The 18,367-nt window shown below is 39.1% G+C and overlaps 1 protein-coding gene and 1 pseudogene across 1 annotated transcript in view; both read left to right on the forward strand.

Moving 5' to 3' along the window:
* The window catches only part of KIN (Kin17 DNA and RNA binding protein), a 33,017-nt gene extending 21,622 nt beyond the window's left edge, over positions 1-11,395 (forward strand). The window contains exons 9-13 of the mRNA XM_035021682.1: positions 1,337-1,387; positions 4,211-4,279; positions 5,185-5,284; positions 7,183-7,283; positions 11,056-11,395. Coding sequence (XP_034877573.1) covers positions 1,337-1,387; positions 4,211-4,279; positions 5,185-5,284; positions 7,183-7,283; positions 11,056-11,118 — 384 coding nt within the window. The 3' untranslated portion in view covers positions 11,119-11,395. The remainder of the gene's footprint in view (positions 1-1,336; positions 1,388-4,210; positions 4,280-5,184; positions 5,285-7,182; positions 7,284-11,055) is intronic.
* On the forward strand, positions 9,154-9,252 carry LOC118022011 (annotated as a pseudogene).
* Positions 11,396-18,367: the final 6,972 nt, after the last annotated feature.

An 18,367-nucleotide genomic window follows, 5' to 3' on the forward strand; every position in this document is an offset into this window, starting at 1 on the left:
ATTTCTGGGTGCTCTTACGATACAGGGCGGTCTAAACAGTTGAGAGTGTAATATAAAATGTGTACACTAAGAGATGTAGTTGCTCCATCACTGAGCATATACTGAGTCGCTGTTGTGTGGTAGGCATCATGCGAGGTCCTGTGTCTGTGTAGTAGGGAGAAAAATACAGTCCCGCTGTGTCATGGGGCTTTCTCTCTAGTAGGAGAGACAGTTCATGAACAAGTGAACGAGTGAGTAAGTTATTACAAAACGCTAAGTGCTAAGGCGGTCTGAGGGCGGGCCATGGGGGGTAGCTTGTGAAAAGGTGCCAAGGCAGGAAAGACCTTGAATTCAGGCACCTGAAGGAAAGGTCCATGTGGCTGGAGAATGGTGAGTGCGAGAGTGGTAGCATTTGCAGTTTGAGAGAGAAGTTGGAGCAACATCTTAGACGTCTCAATAGTCCATGACAGGAGGTTCCTGAATCTAATTCAAAGTAAAATGGGAAGCCAGACCTACCTGCCTTGTAAAACCTGCTAAATTTAGAATGTTCTTTGTTAATACTGGAAAGTTGGAGATATTAAAATGGAATTTATTATCAACCAAAGAATTGCAGCATCCTGTCCCACTGAAAGTTGGGACTTCAGGTTCACTTACAGCCATCGAGAAAGAAAAAGGCGCAATGTGACTCTTCAGCACTCTTTGTTTGGACACCCTTGTGCTTACATCTCTCGTGGTTATGTTTTTCTTTCCCTACATTCACAAGATTTATTATCCTTATCATACAGAGAAGCCCCTTTTGGCCATCACTGTAGGACTAACCGTGCTGCGCAAAATTGGTTTAAAGTGTTGTGTTTTTACCACATGAACATGTTGCTTGTTTCCCAGCTCATGACAGGCACACAAGGGAAGTGGGGAAATGGCGATATAGCGTTGGCATATGGCCTTGCAGTCTTGACTAAGTAGAGGTCGCTTGTGTTTATTTTCTTGGCCAGTTGACGTGCTTTATCACATATTTTTGTACATCCAAGTATGTGTGTGTGTGGTTTTTTTTTAAAGATTTTATCTTTAAGTAGTCTCAGCACCCAGTGTGGGGCTCGAACCCACAACCCCAAGATCAAGAATTGCATGCTCCACCAACTGAGCCAGCCAGGTGTGCCCCCCCCCACCAAGTGGGTTTTTTTTCCTTTTAATTAAAAATTAATTGCAAAAAATGTTTATTTGTATTTGTCAGAGCTTATAAATTACACGGATCGCCTTTGAGGTATATGTTTTATGGTGTTCATTTGCTACACAGAATGGTATTTGAAATAAATTGAGGATTTTAAAGAGAGAATTCTGTATCTTCTGTGTGCTACAGATCGAAGAGGAAAAGAAAAGAACTGCCCGAACAGACCACTGGCTACAGCCTGTACGTATTGAGTTGAAGCTTCTTATTTCCTGAATGCTTTTAAAAAAGTGAATCATGTAAAGAACATTTGGTACAAATGACTGAATTTCTCAAATATACTTAAATCATACGGATAGATCTATAACATTCATGACTTTTCTTTTCATCTGATCTTAAATGATCAGCTGCACCTGTATTGGAGAGTTACTTCACGTTTGTAGGCTGGTAAGATTTCTTGAGTTTAATGCCAGATTCGTTTGTGGACATCTTGAATTTAAGCCTGTAGTTATTTCCAATTTTGCTATAAGACAAGGGTTGTGTTTTCAGAAACGGGACTGAAAGGTAGAATTGTGAATGCCGAAGCACTTGTTTTCAACTTACAGCTTATTGAACTTAGAATCTCCCTTTAGGTACTTTGTCGGAAAAAGCCGGTTTTCATTTTACAAGCTCAAGTAGAGCTTTGTATTTTATTGTATATTTATTATTGCTGTTATTTTAAGATAATAATTTTGAAACAGTTAAATAATTTTAAACAGTATTATTTATTGATGCTCTGTTTTGAACCTAGATGTAAAGTTTTCGCAAGACGCTCAGGGTGCGTTTGTTAAAGCTTCTAAAAGAAGCTGGTTTGATCAATAATAGGAGACTGAAAAGTAGTGAGAATATGTGTCATTTAGATCATTTTGATGCAAAAAGTAAGATTAACAATAACCTAGAAGGTCATGAAGTCCAGAGTTCTCATTCAGATCTTCAGAGTCCTGCTCCCTCTAAGCAGGAAAACAATTTCATTTCCATGTCTTAGTTTGTGGTCTTCTGCATGGGAGGCATTTCTACATGGTACCCAAGTGAAGGCTCAGGAAGCAGGTTAGCTAACATGAAAATACTTGCTGCTTTACATCACAAATGAGTCCTCTGTATGAACTACTTCAACGAATTCTTCTATCAGCCCTATAAGGTAATTCCTGTTGTAATTCCCATTGTAGAGGTGAGAAAACTGAGGCATCAAGCATTTGAGTAATTTCCCCAAGGTCATAGAGTAAGCCCTGAGCCAGGATCTCCCTGGCAATCTGATTCAGTAGGTTGTGCTCTCAACTGGTCAACAGACCTGCATCCTGGGGTGTCTCAGGCGCCCTGACTCCCTGTCTCTGAGTACAGGTTGAGTCGAGATCAGTAAAGGCTGGACCTGAAGGGAAGAAACCACCCCTGTATTGTTTCGTTTTCTCCATTCCAGTAGCTAGCGTAAATATTAATAGTTTGATTATTGTTTATGAAAACGTAATCAAGAATTTTGCTCAAAGCATTCGTTCTTACCCAGAGAGTAATTCACAGATTTTTAGAGAAGTGTTTTTTCCAGATTATATATGTTTACTACTACCACCTTCCAGTCTCCTGCAGTGAAATGCACATTTTGACCAGCCTCCTAGGTGATTCTGATGTATGCCCTTCATTGGTTTAAAGGAAAAAGAAACCAAAAGAAAAAAAGAGAAAGCATTCCAAGTTTTAGTCCAAAAATTTTCTTCCCACTGGTAATACTTTCAGTTCAATTATATTTTCTGTTTGATAATTCTCTCTTATAATAAATTATTCAAATGTTTTTCCTAGTTCCCTCCTAACAGAGTATTACGTTAAAAGTGAGGATCATCCAACAGTGCTCTGATGACTCAGTGTGTCTCTTATGTTGAAATGGTCAATATGTTTGTTAAAATAACCAGCAGTCCACACAGATAGACTGGAGAGCTTTATTTAAACTCAGAAAAGAAGTATTTTGAACCGTTCTATTGTGTGAGCAAGTGTTAGTAAGCCCAATGATGTAATGAGTTAGCTTCAAATTTTAAGTGTGTACCCATGAGGGTCTTTGAGAAATTTAGCCCAGAAATACTCTGGCTAAATCAGAGAAGCTGTTTTGGCATTACTTGGCTTCATTTAGAAAGTCTTAGATTCTTAGAATAGAGTCCTAAGAATAAGACCATTCACGTTTTCTCTTAAACGTGTTTTTCTGCTATAATATATCCTCCCTACAAAGTCCTTATTGAATTTTGATTAATAAAATTTTTAGCCTGGCTTACTTGTGACCATCTAGTACCTCTGTTACATTCACTTGAAGTAGCAAATACAGAATCACTACAGTGATTATAGCATTAAGTCAGAAGAATGAATTTTCATGATCAGCCACTAGACAGCTAATCTAAATCAGGAAAATGATGATAAAGAAGCAAACTCAAAATGCATTAATATGAAATAAGCCCAGATTTCTCTCCCATTTGAGAATTAGATGTTCAGAATAATGATACTTTTAGCTGGAGCTAATCTTGAAGAATCCTGTCTGTATCAAAAATTCAGAGTAACCTAATGAGAAAATAACACTGTGAAAAATGTCATGCATAAGCTCAAAGACTCAGTTCCTTGCAATTCCCGGTGAGACCTGCCATCTGAGGTTTTATCAGCAGTGAACACCAACACTGTAATATCTTTGGCCCTTTTCATTTCCTTGAATGCAGAGAGAGAAAGAAGCTATCTGTGAAAGACATGGATTAATAGGGTTGAGATTGACAGATAAAAGTCCTAGATTTCAAGAGACCTTCAGTGTGGAAATCAGCCTTGAGACAGGTATTTTTTTTACCTCTTGGTAACCATGTTGAATAAAGGGAGAAAGAAGAAATAAAAGATCACTAAGGGAATGTTTTGCATAATTGGGAAGGCTTAGAACTCCAAAATTTCTTATTTAGCAGAGCAGTTACGTTTTGCTATGATTTTTGGTGAACATGGTTTAAAGTGAAGGAGTAAAACCAGAAAGCTAACTTATGTGTTCCCTTTCATCTTTATTTTTTTGTTGTTATTTTCTAGGAAATCATCGTGAAAATTATAACCAAAAAACTCGGAGAGAAATATCATAAGAAAAAGGGTGTTGTGAAGGTAAGGACGGGAGGCTGTGAATGGAATTTGTGGAAGGAGCTGGGCCTGGCCGAGTCAAGCCATTTTGATATTCCTGAAAAATCACGTCCTCAGGGCAGGAACATTGTGTCTCAGGATCTTGATGGTTCCATAAAAGGAAAGCTGAATTCATAATTTGTGAGAAAATGATTCTTTTGTGGCCATAGTTTCTATTTCACTTTGGTGTGCTTTCTTACTGGGGCAAATAGCATGTATGAAATCCCACTGGCACAGCTTAAACTCGCTTGCTCTGCGTGCCTTGCCAATCAGTGAGACACATCCTCTTTGTTAATGATGGGCAAGACAACTATGTCCCCAGAGTTCTAAGGAGGACTTCCTTGTTGTGTTTTGCCCAAGAAACTTTTAGTTGTTCTAGGATTTTAAAAGTTAAAGGTTGACGCTTCAGTCCTTTTCTCTCTTTGCTGTTGCTAAATAGTTTAATTCTGGAACCCAGCATTGTGCATGCAGAAATGCCCTTCTATTGTACTTCAAGCTAGGCATTCTTCTTCTCACTGTATTTGTTGAAGTCGTAGTCTAAGATCACCAACCAGTCCTTTATTCTCTCCAGACGAAAACCTTCACTAAGCCTTGAATTGAATTCTTTATTAGGAAGCATAGAACCACTATATTGTACATGTGAAACTAACGTAATATCGTTTGTGAACTCTACTGGAATTAAAAACGTAATAAAATTTTAAAAAAATTAAAAAGAAGCCTAGAATGAATAGTCGTATATGGAATCTATAAAATAGTGTCATTTATAGAAGGAGTTACAGCACTTACCTTTTGACTGGAATTTCATTTGTTTTCATCTTATCTATTTCTGTCCTTTGAAATTTGTGTGCACTTATTTCTGCTATTATAAAAGTGTTGATTTCACATGACAGGAAGTAATTGACAAATATACAGCTGTTGTAAAGATGATTGACTCAGGAGACAAGCTGAAACTTGACCAGACTCATTTAGAAACAGTAATTCCAGCACCAGGTAAATCTTTTTGCAGACCGTTTAATGTGTATGCTATCGAAATGAGTGATCCCAGCCTTAAAACCATAGTTTCTTGACATTACTTGATAGTTACAGACCCAGATTTCCATTCTAGAAATATATAGCTGCTGGTGTAACTGATACGCTTCATTTCAGGTGACACGATAGTTTGTTTACCAGTCCTCTGTGAAAGCTATTTTGTGGCTGAATCAATTTTCCCTTTCTGGGATTCTTCTTTTTTTTTTTTTTTTTTCTGAAACAAAACAAACTCACAAGGAAAAAAAAATTAATCGTACTATAGTTATTATTAATATATTTCTCTAGCTACCTGAGATAGTAAAGTAAAAGTCTGTATTGTTTTGCTTTTTCTTTTCCTTAATTGTCTCTATCATTTGAGTACTTCCGAATATCTAGCATGAATGCTGCTATGCCCAAGTTGTTTGCCTCTGACCCAGACTTCACAATACTATCCTTGCTAGCACAGCGATGTTAGACTCTAAAACTTCCGCTTATCGGATCCTTTATGCTTTCCCCCTAAAACAAAACTCACTTTATGGCTTAAAATTTTTTTTCAGCTTTAGTGAGATGTGACTGACACACAGTAAGCTGCACTCATATAAAGTATACAATTTGATCCACTTTAACCCGTGAATACTGTCTTAAACCATCCCTACAATCGAGATCATGAATGTACCCATCACCCCCCAAAGTTTTATCACTTTCCTTTATAATTCTTCCCCGCCACCCCTCCACTCCTGCTTACCATGTACCCCGAGGCAACCACTTGTCTGCTTTCCATCACTACAGAAGAGTTCCTGTTTAGAAGTTTATATGAATGAAATCATACCACGTGTCCTGTTTTTTGGTCTGGCATCTCTCATTAAGCATAATTATTTTGGGTTCATGCATGTTGTCAAGTGTATACATAGCTCGCTTCTTTCTATTACTAAGTAGTGTTTGACTATATGGATGTACCACTTTTTGTTTATTCGGTCACCTTTTGATAGACATTTGAGTTGGTCACAGTTTTTTGGTTGTTGCAAATAAAACCTCCAAGAACATTCATATGCAAGTCTTTATATGGGCATATGGTTTCTTTTCTATTGGGAAAATACTTAGAAGTAGAATAGTTCACTCATAGTGGGATATGTTTAAATTTTTATGAAACTGCCAAACCATCCTATGATTTTTATTATTTATTTATTTATTTATTTTTAAAAGATTTTATTTATTTGACAGAGAGAGCAGGATAGTGAGAGCAGGAACACAAGCAGGGGGAGTTGGAGAAGGAGAAGTAGGCTCCCCGAGCCGAAGGCAGACTCCCAACGACTGAGCCACCCAAGCACCCCAATCCTATGATTTTTAAAATGAGGCAAAGTGGAGCACCTGGGTGGCTCAGTTGGTTAAGTGTCTGTCTCTTGATTTCAGCTCAGGTCATGATCTCAGGGTCCTAAGATCAAACCCTATGTCATGCTCCGCCTGAGCGTGGAGCCTGCTTAAGATTCTCTCTCTCTCCCTCTGCACCTCCCCCTCTGCTCACACACCCGCCATCTCTTAAAAAAAAAAAAAAAAAGCCAAAGTAAGCTAAAATTTTTTCTGATTATTTCTGGACTGTAGACATTTCCCCTAAGTACCTTCTACTTGCAATCTAAGTTAAAATGTATCCCTTTGACAAGTAAGTGAAAAAAACCATGAGGATTCTTAGAATGTTAACAGTGATCAAGGCATCTATAAACTCTCCTTTAGAATATTACAGAGTTCTAAAATGATGAAGAACTTCTAAGATGGGTTTTGGTTTTCGTTATGTTCATTCAGTGTAGCTGCATTTTGCTATAACAAAGTAGAAGAAAAAAGTGAACATTTCTTTGCATTCAGTGTGATACTCTTTTCTACTGTAGGAAAAAGAATTCTCGTTTTAAATGGAGGCTACAGAGGGAATGAAGGCATCTTAGAATCCATCAATGAGAAGACCTTCTCAGCTACTATAGTCATTGAAACTGTACGTATGTTGACACAAAGAAATTTCTAAATGCTTTAAAAATGTGCCAGAATTCTTTTTCATTGGGTTGGTCTTTGTTTTATTTTAGAGTCTGGGTTTTTTGTTTGGGTTTTTTGTTTGTCTTCTCTCCTATATGGAAATCTGTCGGCTTAGTTTCTGTAATGACTCTGCCATTGTAAAGTATTTTGTGTTCTGATTTCAAAAGAAATGCATATGTGTCTTAGTCCACTCAAGCTGCTGTAACAGCATGCCATAGACTGGGTAGCTTATAAGCAAATGTGCTTTTCATGGTTCTGATGGCTGGAAATGCAAGAACAAGGCACTGGCAGATTTAGCGTCTGGGGAGGGCCTGCTTCCTGGTTCATGTGTCCTCACCTGGTGGAAGGGACAAAGGAGCTCTCTGGGGTCTTATAAGGGCACCAGTCCATTCATGAGGGCCCCACCCCCACAACCTCATCACTCCCCAAAGGCCCTGACACCAAATACAATCACATTGGGCATTAGGTCATAACTATGAATTCTGGATGGGACACATTCAGTCTATAGCAATACTCATTGTGTAAAACCTGAAAAGGACAATTGAATACAAATAGCTTTAAAAATTACCCATAATCCCCCAGCCAGATAACTCCCTTTAATATTTTGATCTGTTCCTTTCCAGTCTTGGTATTTTATAAAATTGTATGCCGTGTGTACAGTTTCACATCCCGACTTTTTTTCTCTCACATCTAATATAAAACTCAATTTGACATGGTATAATTAGTGGGGAATATAGAGTCAGAAGCAATGGGGGAAAAGCCCCAGAGATCAATATTTTAAACAGTCCTCCCCTTCTTTCATAAAGGGCTAGAAGGTAGCAGAGATCAGTAAAGTAATTTCAGGAAATCTGATGTGCAATTCAAAGTGTTGATTGACAGAACGGATGGCTCACTGACAGGCCTGGGAGCATGGCCCTGTAAGGCCTGAGACGTCTCCTGGGGGAAAGAAGGGCCTAAAGCGGGCTTTTCCCCCCTGCCACCTAATGCATTTTGGAACAGCAAACGACTGTGCTGTGCCTCCAAATGAAATCAGTTTTCATACCCAGTACCGTAGCATTCATTAACATTTGGGGGGTTAATAGACCCCTCGGAGAGTCTGATGACCGTCCTGAGCACTCTCTAGAACTGACAGGTAACTGCCCAGTTTCATGCGTTGCGTTAAGGGGTTGTAGGCACCTGAACCCAACACTGGATTGCGTTTGGAAAATGGTGTAGGTCCTTATATGAGAGAAACCACATTTAAGTAAATTGAGCATTTTTTTTTTCTGTCTCTGACAACACGAACTTAAAAACTGGCATTCACGAACATAAACCATAAGGGAAGGAAAGGAAAAGGCGTCTCTCCTGGTACTGAGAAATGTACCGATCTGACTGAATTCATAGATTGAGTTTTTTTTTAAAAACTCGGTCAGTTTTTCTCTCAGCCAGCATAAGGTCATGGAACATCTCATATTTCCTTGGCGAAATGATTCTCCTGCACTTTTTTAAATGCATAGTCCTATCCAAATTAGATCCTGCTTCAATTCATGCTTTCATCTCAGGGAAATGCAAAACAGCTAATCACTGCGGAGGGCATTCTAGGTTCCGTCCAGATCCCTTTGGGTCAGTGTGTGGTTTTCATGGGCCTGTTCCTTTCCTCCCTCCCTGTGACCCGAGCAGCTCCTCCTTCCTAAGCTTGTGTGGCACACAGAACTGCAGTGAGGCAGGGCCTGGGAGGGCCCCACATGGAAGGCCTTCTTGACTGCCAAGCAGCATGTACGTTTCAAAGGAGAAATCCACCTACTACTTTTCTTTTCTTTTGCAGCTTGCCCCCATTTAAAAAATAATCTTTTGTGCCCGCTTCGGCAGCACATATGCTAAAATTGGGACAATACAGAGAAGATTAGCATGGCCCCTGCGCAAGGATGACATGCAAAAAATAATCTGTTTGTGTGAGCCTGTGTCCACTCGTCTGCGTCCCCATGGTTCCTTCACATCATTGCCATGAAACACACAAACTTTCTAAGGGATTTCTCCTGCTATTTTTTATCATTTCTGACATCTGAAATTGTAGATCAGTATCAAAATATTTGAAATTTACTCATTTATTAAGCAGATTTTTAAGTAGCTAACAAATTGTTCAAAAACTGTCTCAGCCTTTTAGCCTGTTTGCCTAATTAACTGAGGGACTGGCTCCCTTCCCATTCCCCAGCTTTGTAAAAAAAAAAAAAGAGAGAGAGAAAAGCGAACTTGACCACAGGCCTTTGTACTTGATAATGAAAGATTCAGCCCTTTGTCATGCTTCATCTGGGAACTTACTTCCTTTAAATACAGTCATTGTTATATATTAAAGGAGTAGCATTTTAAAAAGGATTGTTAAGGGGAGGTATGATTCACAATGAAAAACACTGAAACCTCACTTCAAGGTTAGAGTCATCATCATCGTCATTTTATACTTTGCAAGAGAGAGGACCAGCTTTCAAATTTTAACCAAAAGATTTAATAAGAGCCAAGAATTATTGAGCTCATATTCCTATCATGTTCCAGATATTGTTTTAAGCACTTTATTGACTTGTTTCTATTTCCCAACAGCCCAGGAACCTAGGTCCTATTATTAATCCCCCCCTCGGGGATAGTGGGGCACCGAAGGCTCAAGTCACTTGTGCAGGTGGGATCTGAACTTGGTCAGTCTGGGCTCAGGACCCACATTTGTGCCTCTCTGTTCCCAGGCTGTATCCACTTTTGTGACAGGTGTTCTTTCCCAGTATCTAGTTTAACCCTTTTCCTTTCTTTTGGATACGAACAGAAAAAGCAAATACATTTGAGGTTGGGCTCATTTTCGGTAATAAAGGCCAGCCGAGCTGTCAGAGCTAAACTAGACAGACATGTTTGAGGATCTGAATTGCTTAACATGCTATCTGCTCTTGAAAAAGAAACCCCCAAATGGCACAAACACGGTAAAATTTAACTTCTCCTTCTGAAAGTCCAGGATGGGTGTTCTTTTTTTTTTTTTTTTTTAATTTAAATTATTTATTTATTTATTTGAGAGAGAGAGAGAGAGAAACAGCACGAGAGGGGATAGGGTCAGAGGGAGAAGCAGGCTCCCCGCTGAGCCGGGAGCCCGATGCGGGACTCGATCCCGGGACTCCAGGATCATGACCTGAGCCAAAGGCAGTCGCCCAACCGACTGGGCCACCCAGGTGCCCCAGGATGGGTGTTCTTGATCAGGAAGATCAAGATGGGAGCTTGATCAGCTCTTCTCGGAGGGGCGATGTGTGAGCCCAGGATTTTTACAGCTCATGTCTCCACCACCTTCAACAAGTGGCTTTTACAGCTGCCGTGTGCTTCACACACGCCAAGGCTGAGCAAGGTGGGCCACACGCGAGGACCATGTGCGTCACTTCCGTTCCCCTCTGTGGCCGGGGCTCCATCTTATGACCACACCTCCCCACGCGGGGAACCGGGGAAAAAGCATCCTGGGATCAGAGGACACACGGAGCAGCCAGCAGGTCCCTGCCACAGCATGTAGTGATGACACATTTCACATGTCATTGAAAAAGTCACTGCACTTCGTGATGAGGATGCCCTAGAAAAGTTTAAAATTCAGAGTCGCAGAGAAACGTTAGCTACCATACTAGGGTTACGGGGGTATGGAAAAGGCGCATTTGGATCTGTAAGTGTAGTGTCATTTTTCTTGTCTTTTAAGTCCCTGTGTGTTTTTAATCTTTTTTTTTTTCTATTGTTTTAACTTGTAGGGCCCTTTAAAAGGACGCAGAGTTGAAGGAATTCAATATGAAGACATTTCAAAACTTGCCTGAGTTTGAAAATTTGTTAACACATTAAAATCCTAAAGCATCAAATTGGTGTTCACCAAGACATTATGAGACTCTACTGTGTTAGGGTGTTTCTTTTGTATAAAGCAGATGGATTTATTTAAATACTACTGTATAGTTGTTCAGCTAAGCTTATAGAAAAATCAAATTATGTCTCACGAAGTATCAAAACAATGTAATTTTGTTCTTGTTGTTTTTGTTTCCTTTGTAATATTTCCTTAATGATTTTTTAATCTTCATTAAAAGAATGTTATTGTACAGTGTTTTATATAAGACTATTTAGAATCATACAGTTAGAGGACATCCTTCATATACTGTATATTTTCTGTAGTAAAGTTGCAAACTATAAATATAATGACATTTTAAAAAGTCAGACTATAAATAGAGTCACAGCGTTATTATAGAGATAGAGCTCACACACCATATAATTTTACCCATTTAAAGCGTACAATTCAGTGGTTTACCGTATATCTACGGAGTCGCGCACCCATCCCCGCTATTTACTTTTAGAACATTGTCATCACCGCATGTGCCCATGGTCACTCCCTGTCCTCCCTCTCTCCCCAGCCCCTGGCCACCACCAGTCTACTTCCAGTCTCTGATTTGCCATTCTGGACACTTCGTAATCATATGACATGTCTTTTTATGACGAGCTTCTTTCATGTAGCATCATGTTTTCAAGGTCTGTCCACGTCGGGCCACGTATCAATACTTCGCTCCCATTTTCTTGCTGTATGGGTAGGCCTACTCCCATTTTCCTACTGTATGGGTAGGCCACATTTTTAAAATCCATCGGTCAGTTGGTGGCCATTTTGGCTGTTTCTGCTTTGGGGCTATTCTGAGTAATGCTGCTACATGAACATTCAGGTACAAGATTTTCTGTGGACGTACGTTTTCAGCGCCCAGGAGTGGAGTCGCTGAGTCTCACTGTAACTCATGGGATACCATGTTTAACATTTTGAGGAACTGCCAGACTGTTCCAAAGTGGCTGCACCATTTTACAATCCCATCAACAATGTTGAACTATACATTTTTAAGCAATAGAGCAGTGTATTACTTAGGGATGCAAAAGATAGGAAATCCACCTCCTAGTTGGGTTATGAAAAAAAAAAAATCTTTTTTAGTAAATGAATGTATAGGTCACAGGACAAAAGGAGCAGACCTTAGCTTCCAATGGGGTTCAGAGTGTAAACAGCCTTATTGGGGCTTGGTCTCCGCGGCTCTTCCTTTCTCTGTGTTGGCTCCATTCTCAGCCCCTCACACCAGCAGGATGCCTGCTGGCATCTCCAGCTTCCCATCTTCCTTTCTCCCACAGTTCAAACAGAAGACTGGAATTGAGTTTTAACCAGTCCACATTGGGACAGATCACTCCAAATGCAAGGGTTGGAATATACTGATTGGCCAGACTTGGGTTGTGTGCCAGCCCCTAGGCCAACTCTCTTGGATGTAGCATCAGGGAGAGGTGAGAAATTCTCTAGCCAGAAGCTGGGAGAATATATGCTGGTGAACAGAAACAGAAGACGCAGCATAAGACATACTAATAGGATGATGTCAGTAGCTTTGCCAACACAATTCTTCCAGGAGGAATTCAAGTGTTTCTGAACTAACTTGACAGCATAGTCACATGAAAAGGAACTGAGTTTCAGAGTCGAGCAGACTTGAGATAGAATTTTGGCTGTTCTTTTCACCAGCTATGTAATCTTAGAAAATATCATGTTCTTGAATTTCAATGTTTTTTTTTAAATTTTTATTTATTTATTTATTTTTAAAGATTTTATTTATTTATTTGACAGAGAGAGACACAGCGAGAGAGGGAACACAAGCAGGGGGAGTGGGAGAGAGAAGCAGGCTTCCCGCAGAGCAGGGAGCCCGATGCGGGGCTCGATCCCAGGACCCTGGGATGATGACCTGAGCCGAAGGCAGACGCTTAACGACTGAGCCACCCAGGCGCCCCGAATTTCAATGTTTTTAATATACAAATTGTCAAAAAAAAAAAAGTGTCCCTCTAGGGTTGTTGTGAGAACTATAGAAAATAATAGGAAGTGTCAGATGTGGTGGTGGGCGTAGGTTCAGTAAATGGAGCCACACGTCTGTGGCCTGGCCTGGTATTAATCTGGCCCGAAGAATTTCAGGAGGGAGAAGGTTCTCCCCGATAATAAAATGGTAAATAAACCGCAACAGATTTCACATGCCTCCCCCAAATCTGTTTGGAATCACCTCCCTGGTTTTCTTCATAGGAAAAAATATTTCCTCTCTGCCTCCCACATTTTTATTCTTTTCCCCAACATCTTCCTGAAATTATCTTCAGAATGAAATAAAGTGGCATAATTGAGGTGACTTTTAAGTTTTAAAAATCTGAAGCACAAAAATATGATTCTAGGTGACAGGACATTTTTTCCCATAAGTTCTTAGAGCCCAGTAGTGGTTATGTTACACAAAGTGACTGTAGACACCTAAAATCAAGTTTTATATAGACTCTTTGTTTCCTTTTTAAAGCATCACAAGCTACTTTTCTTTACATAGACTTTTAAATTGAGCACAAGGTACGGAGATTTCACATCTATCCCCTGTCCCCACACACGCACAATCTCACTATCCACATCCCCCACCAAAGTGGCACATTTGTTAATAATGAACCCATGATAATGATTGATGCCTCATCATCATCCAAAGTCTGTAGTTTATATTAGCATCACTCTTGGTATTGTACATTCTATGGGTTTGGACAAATTGATAATGAAATGTATTCACCATTATAGTATCATACAGAATACTTTCACCAGCCTAAAAATCCTGTGATTTGCCTATTCATCCCTCTCTCCCCACAATTCAACTGCTTGGCAACCACTGAATTTTTTTTTTTTTTTTTTTTTTGCTATCTCCCATAGTTTTGCCTTCTCCATAATGTCATATAGTTGGAATCATACACTATGTAAACTTTTCAGATTGGCTTCCTTCACTTATATGCATGTAAGTTTTCTCCATGTCTCTTCATGGCTTGATAGCTCACTTCCTTTCAGCGCTGAATAATATTTCTTTTTCTGGATGAACCACAATCTACCCATTCCCCTACTGAAGGACATCTTCGTTGCTTCTAGATTTTGTCAATTATAAATAAAGCTGCTATAAACATCCATGCGTAGTTTTTATGTGGACATGTTTTCAACTCAGGGTAAATGCCAAGGAGCGCAATTGCTGGATCATCTGGTAAGAATATGTTTAGTTTTCTAAGAAACTGCCAAACTGTCTTCCACAGTGGCTGTGCCATTTTGCATTCCCACCAGCAATGATTGAGCGTTCCTGTTGCTCCACATCCTCACCAGCATTTGGTGTTGTCAGTGTTTTGATTTTCGGCCATTCTGATAGGTGTGTAGTGGTATCTCATTGTTATTTTAATTTGCAATTCCCTAGTGACATGACATTGAGCATCTTTTCATGTGCTTATCTGCCATCTGTGTTTCTTTGGTGAAGTGTCTGTTTAAGTCTTTTGCCCATTTTTTAATTGGGCTGTTCATTTTCTTATTGTTGAGTTTTAAGAGTTCTTTGTGTGTTTTGGAAAACAGTCCTTTATCAGATAAGTCTTTTGCAAATATATTTTCTCCCAATACGTGGCTTGTCCTCTCATTTTTTAGAAAGCTATTTTTCATCATATCACTTGAGGTCATATCAAATTATTGGTAATAGTGTCTTGGGAAACCAGATTCCCTGAGTTTTCTTCATTGGGCATGCCATTGGATCCTATTGCCTTCTGTGCTGCTTTTCCCCTTGTCTACTTCTGTCTATCCATTTTTGCTGTCATACTTGAGTAAATTCATTCAACAAACATTTACCTAGTGCCTCTGGTAAATAAGTCATTGCAGTAGGTGCTGGAGATTAAGATGTGAGAAGCGGGTATAGACCCAAGATGTGTGTTATGTAGGAATTGACAATGTTCAGTGAACTGATACTCAAATGAAATGATTGGCGAGTAAAGAGGAACTTGATAATCTAGGGCAGCAACTTAAAAATCCACCCTAGGGGCGTCTGGGTGGCTCAGTCGTTAAGCATCTGCCTTTGGCTCAGGTCATGATCCCAGAGTCCTGGGATCGAGCCCCGCATCGGGCTCCCTGCTCAGCGGGAAGCCTGTTTCTCCCTCTCCCGCTCCCCCTGCTTGTGTTCCCTCTCTCGCTGTGTCTCTCTCTGTCAAATAAATAAATAAATAAAATCTTTAATAAAAAAAATAAATAAATAAAAAATTAAAAAAAAAAAAAAATCCACCCTAACTTTGCTGGGCCTCAGTAAGAGATTTCATTAACTAATATCAGCATACACCTCAGTTCCTACTTCACTAAAATAGAACCACAGAATTAGAATATGAATCAGCCTTGATTGTTAAATTGGTTATAGGATTGACTGAAGTGTCCCCCAGAAACATTCAGTGAATAACTGAATCATTATACTATTAAAAGGAAACATCCTTGATTTTTCTTTCTCCTACATGGATAGCCCAGAAAAAGTCACTACTGTAGACTTGGCCAGTGTGGAAAAAGTGTTAAAAATAATACTACTAAATTCTTACCGCATTTTTATGTGCCCAGCATATATGAGCATTACTTAAGCATTTTTATGTATTCCGGCAGCCAGGTAACTTTTACTTTGATCTTAGAGTCTTTGGAATGACATATCTCTTTCAGTTGGGATAAGGCTGAAGTTAAAATGCCACTTTTTATGGTATTAAGTGATCCTATAAACATGTACAATGATTTGCATATCTCACACCAGTAGGTACTAAAATAACTCCTGATTCATAGTTCATTTTTACTATACATTGAGACAATCGTTAATTTCCTTTTCTTCCCAGTTATTTCTTTGGATTGCTAATTTTCCAACTCTTAGAAAATTGATTTTCAGTAACTTAAAAACACAAGTAAACATACAAACTTACGACAGAGATGCAATCTGAGACAAGAGGCTGTTTTTTTCAAACATGGGCTCTAATTTCCCCAACAATAAGCCATATATTTGCTTGGTTTAATGGAAACCATTTAGATTGATACTTACAAAGTGCTTTGAAGCTAGGCTACAGAAGTCCTAAAGATGATTAATATATATGACAGATAGCAGCTCTGTGATACCCCAGCTGAGATTTAAGTTGAATACCACTACTCTATACAAAATTAAATACTGATCAATTCCCAGTGGGTTACAAAGTGCTCCAAAGAATAAGAAAACATAATATAGGTAATTGTCAGGTTATTTTCCTTTATTGCTGAAAGCATAATACTTTCAGAAACTAATCAAGAGGTAGACAGTGGAAGAGTTTCTTCTTTTCCAACTATCCCTGTTAATTTGGTTCTTTCATTTGAAGTTCAAAATTGATTATTCATTTGTAACTCTAATTATATAGAGAAGGCATATTACTGGTCTCAGTGGGGACATGTGGACAGTATGAATACAAGTTTAGTTTTATTATTCAACACACCAGCTATTAATAAAGATTTTAATAATTTGAATAATATGGATTTGACTTTAAATCTAGTTTATTTGATAGAACCCTTGTTCAATATCCTGTGTATAAATGCACAGCCCAAGATCATCATTATTATTTTTAAAACTACAGAGCACATATAAAATACTAGGAATCAATCGAAACTTATGTATCTAAAGGTATAAAAGTCTTAAAGGCATAAAAGTCTTAAGGTCCAAATTGTTACCAAGTAACAGAATTAATTATAAGAACCCACTTTTGAAGTCTGTGTTAAATATTAGCATTTTAAGATCAGTATGTTTGAAATAGAAAATGGGAAAGATGTCATAGACTTTTTTAATGTATCATAGGTAACCATAGATGAAGCTGAAAACCAATGCCATTTGCCTCTTTAGCACTGGGGTCACCTTTGGATTCTAGAAATATCACGTTTCTTTAATATTTTACAATTAGGTCAACAGATAATCACTTGATTGTTCAAATAGAGGTTGGGTGTGTCCAAAAAGGGAGTTTTGTGTTCTTTCTAAAATAAAAATGACTTTTATAAATTATGGAGAGAAAGCTTCAAAACAATATAACTTTAAACCTTTTTTTAAGTGCAATTTTACCACTTTGGCCTTTGGAAATATATCCTAATTCTAGGAATTGATTTTTAAAGGGCAGTTAGAAACAAAGGAAAGTACAGACTTAAAATGAATCCAACTGGCACCATATCACGAAGATCCACTAGATTAATGTGGACGTGATGAAGACATCCGATTAGTTGTTTATTTATTCTGCCTTATAAATGTCATTAGCCTTTTGTTAGGACATAACTTGCTAGTCAAATTTATTTTGAAACGAAGTCTAATCATACAAGGTTTAATAATGTAAATGGCATTACTCTCAGACAAAAAGTCTACAAGGAATACTCAGGAAGCCTCCGCGTTCAAGATCATTAAATCGCTGTGAAACGTGTGGCTTCCAGAGAATCTGGAACTGTGATTGTCTACAGATTCATAGTAACATCAACAGCCATGTCAGGTAATGTCCGGAGCGATTTTAAATATGTGAAGAATTTGGGAGCAACACCATCTCTGAGGTGACCTTGGGATAACGGGAGGCAGACCTGTTAGGAGAGATTGTAATTTAATAAGCAGACCCCTCCCATTTGTATCATATCTTATTTGGAGAATGGCTTTGAGAACAGAGAGAGGTTGGTGAACTAAGGCCTTGTGACGGTGTATTTTATGTGTCAACTTGGCTGGGCCATGGGGTACCCACAGAGTTAGTCAAACATGCTTTTGGTGGTTTCTATGAAGGTGTTTTTGGATGACATTTACATTTAAATCATAGACTGAGTAGAACAGATGGCCTTCCTGAAGTGGGCCTCATCCAATCAGTTGAAGGCCTGTGTGGAACAGAGAGGATGACCCTCCCCCCAGTGAGTGGGAATGCTCTCGCTGACTGCCTGTGGATTTCATCTGCAACACTGATTCTTCCTGCCTAATGGCCTTCAAACAAAAGCATCGGCTTTCCCTGGTTCTCCTGCACCATCATCGGTCAGCCCACCCTGCAGGTTGGAAACTACCAGCATTTGTAACAACGGGAACAAATTGTTGTAATAAAGCTCTCTCTCTCCCTGTGTGTGTATTTAAATATACACACACACATATATGTGTTTCTCTTTCTCTGGAGCACCTACTTACACAGGCTTCATGGACTAAAAAGGACTTGTAAGGCCAACGCTGTGGAGGGAATCCTTGCTAACCGTATTGGGCCATCACA

The sequence above is a fragment of the Mirounga leonina genome, unplaced genomic scaffold (assembly GCF_011800145.1).
Source record: "Mirounga leonina isolate KUSES-001 unplaced genomic scaffold, KU_Mleo_1.0 Mir_175, whole genome shotgun sequence".
Taxonomy (NCBI): domain Eukaryota; kingdom Metazoa; phylum Chordata; class Mammalia; order Carnivora; family Phocidae; genus Mirounga; species Mirounga leonina.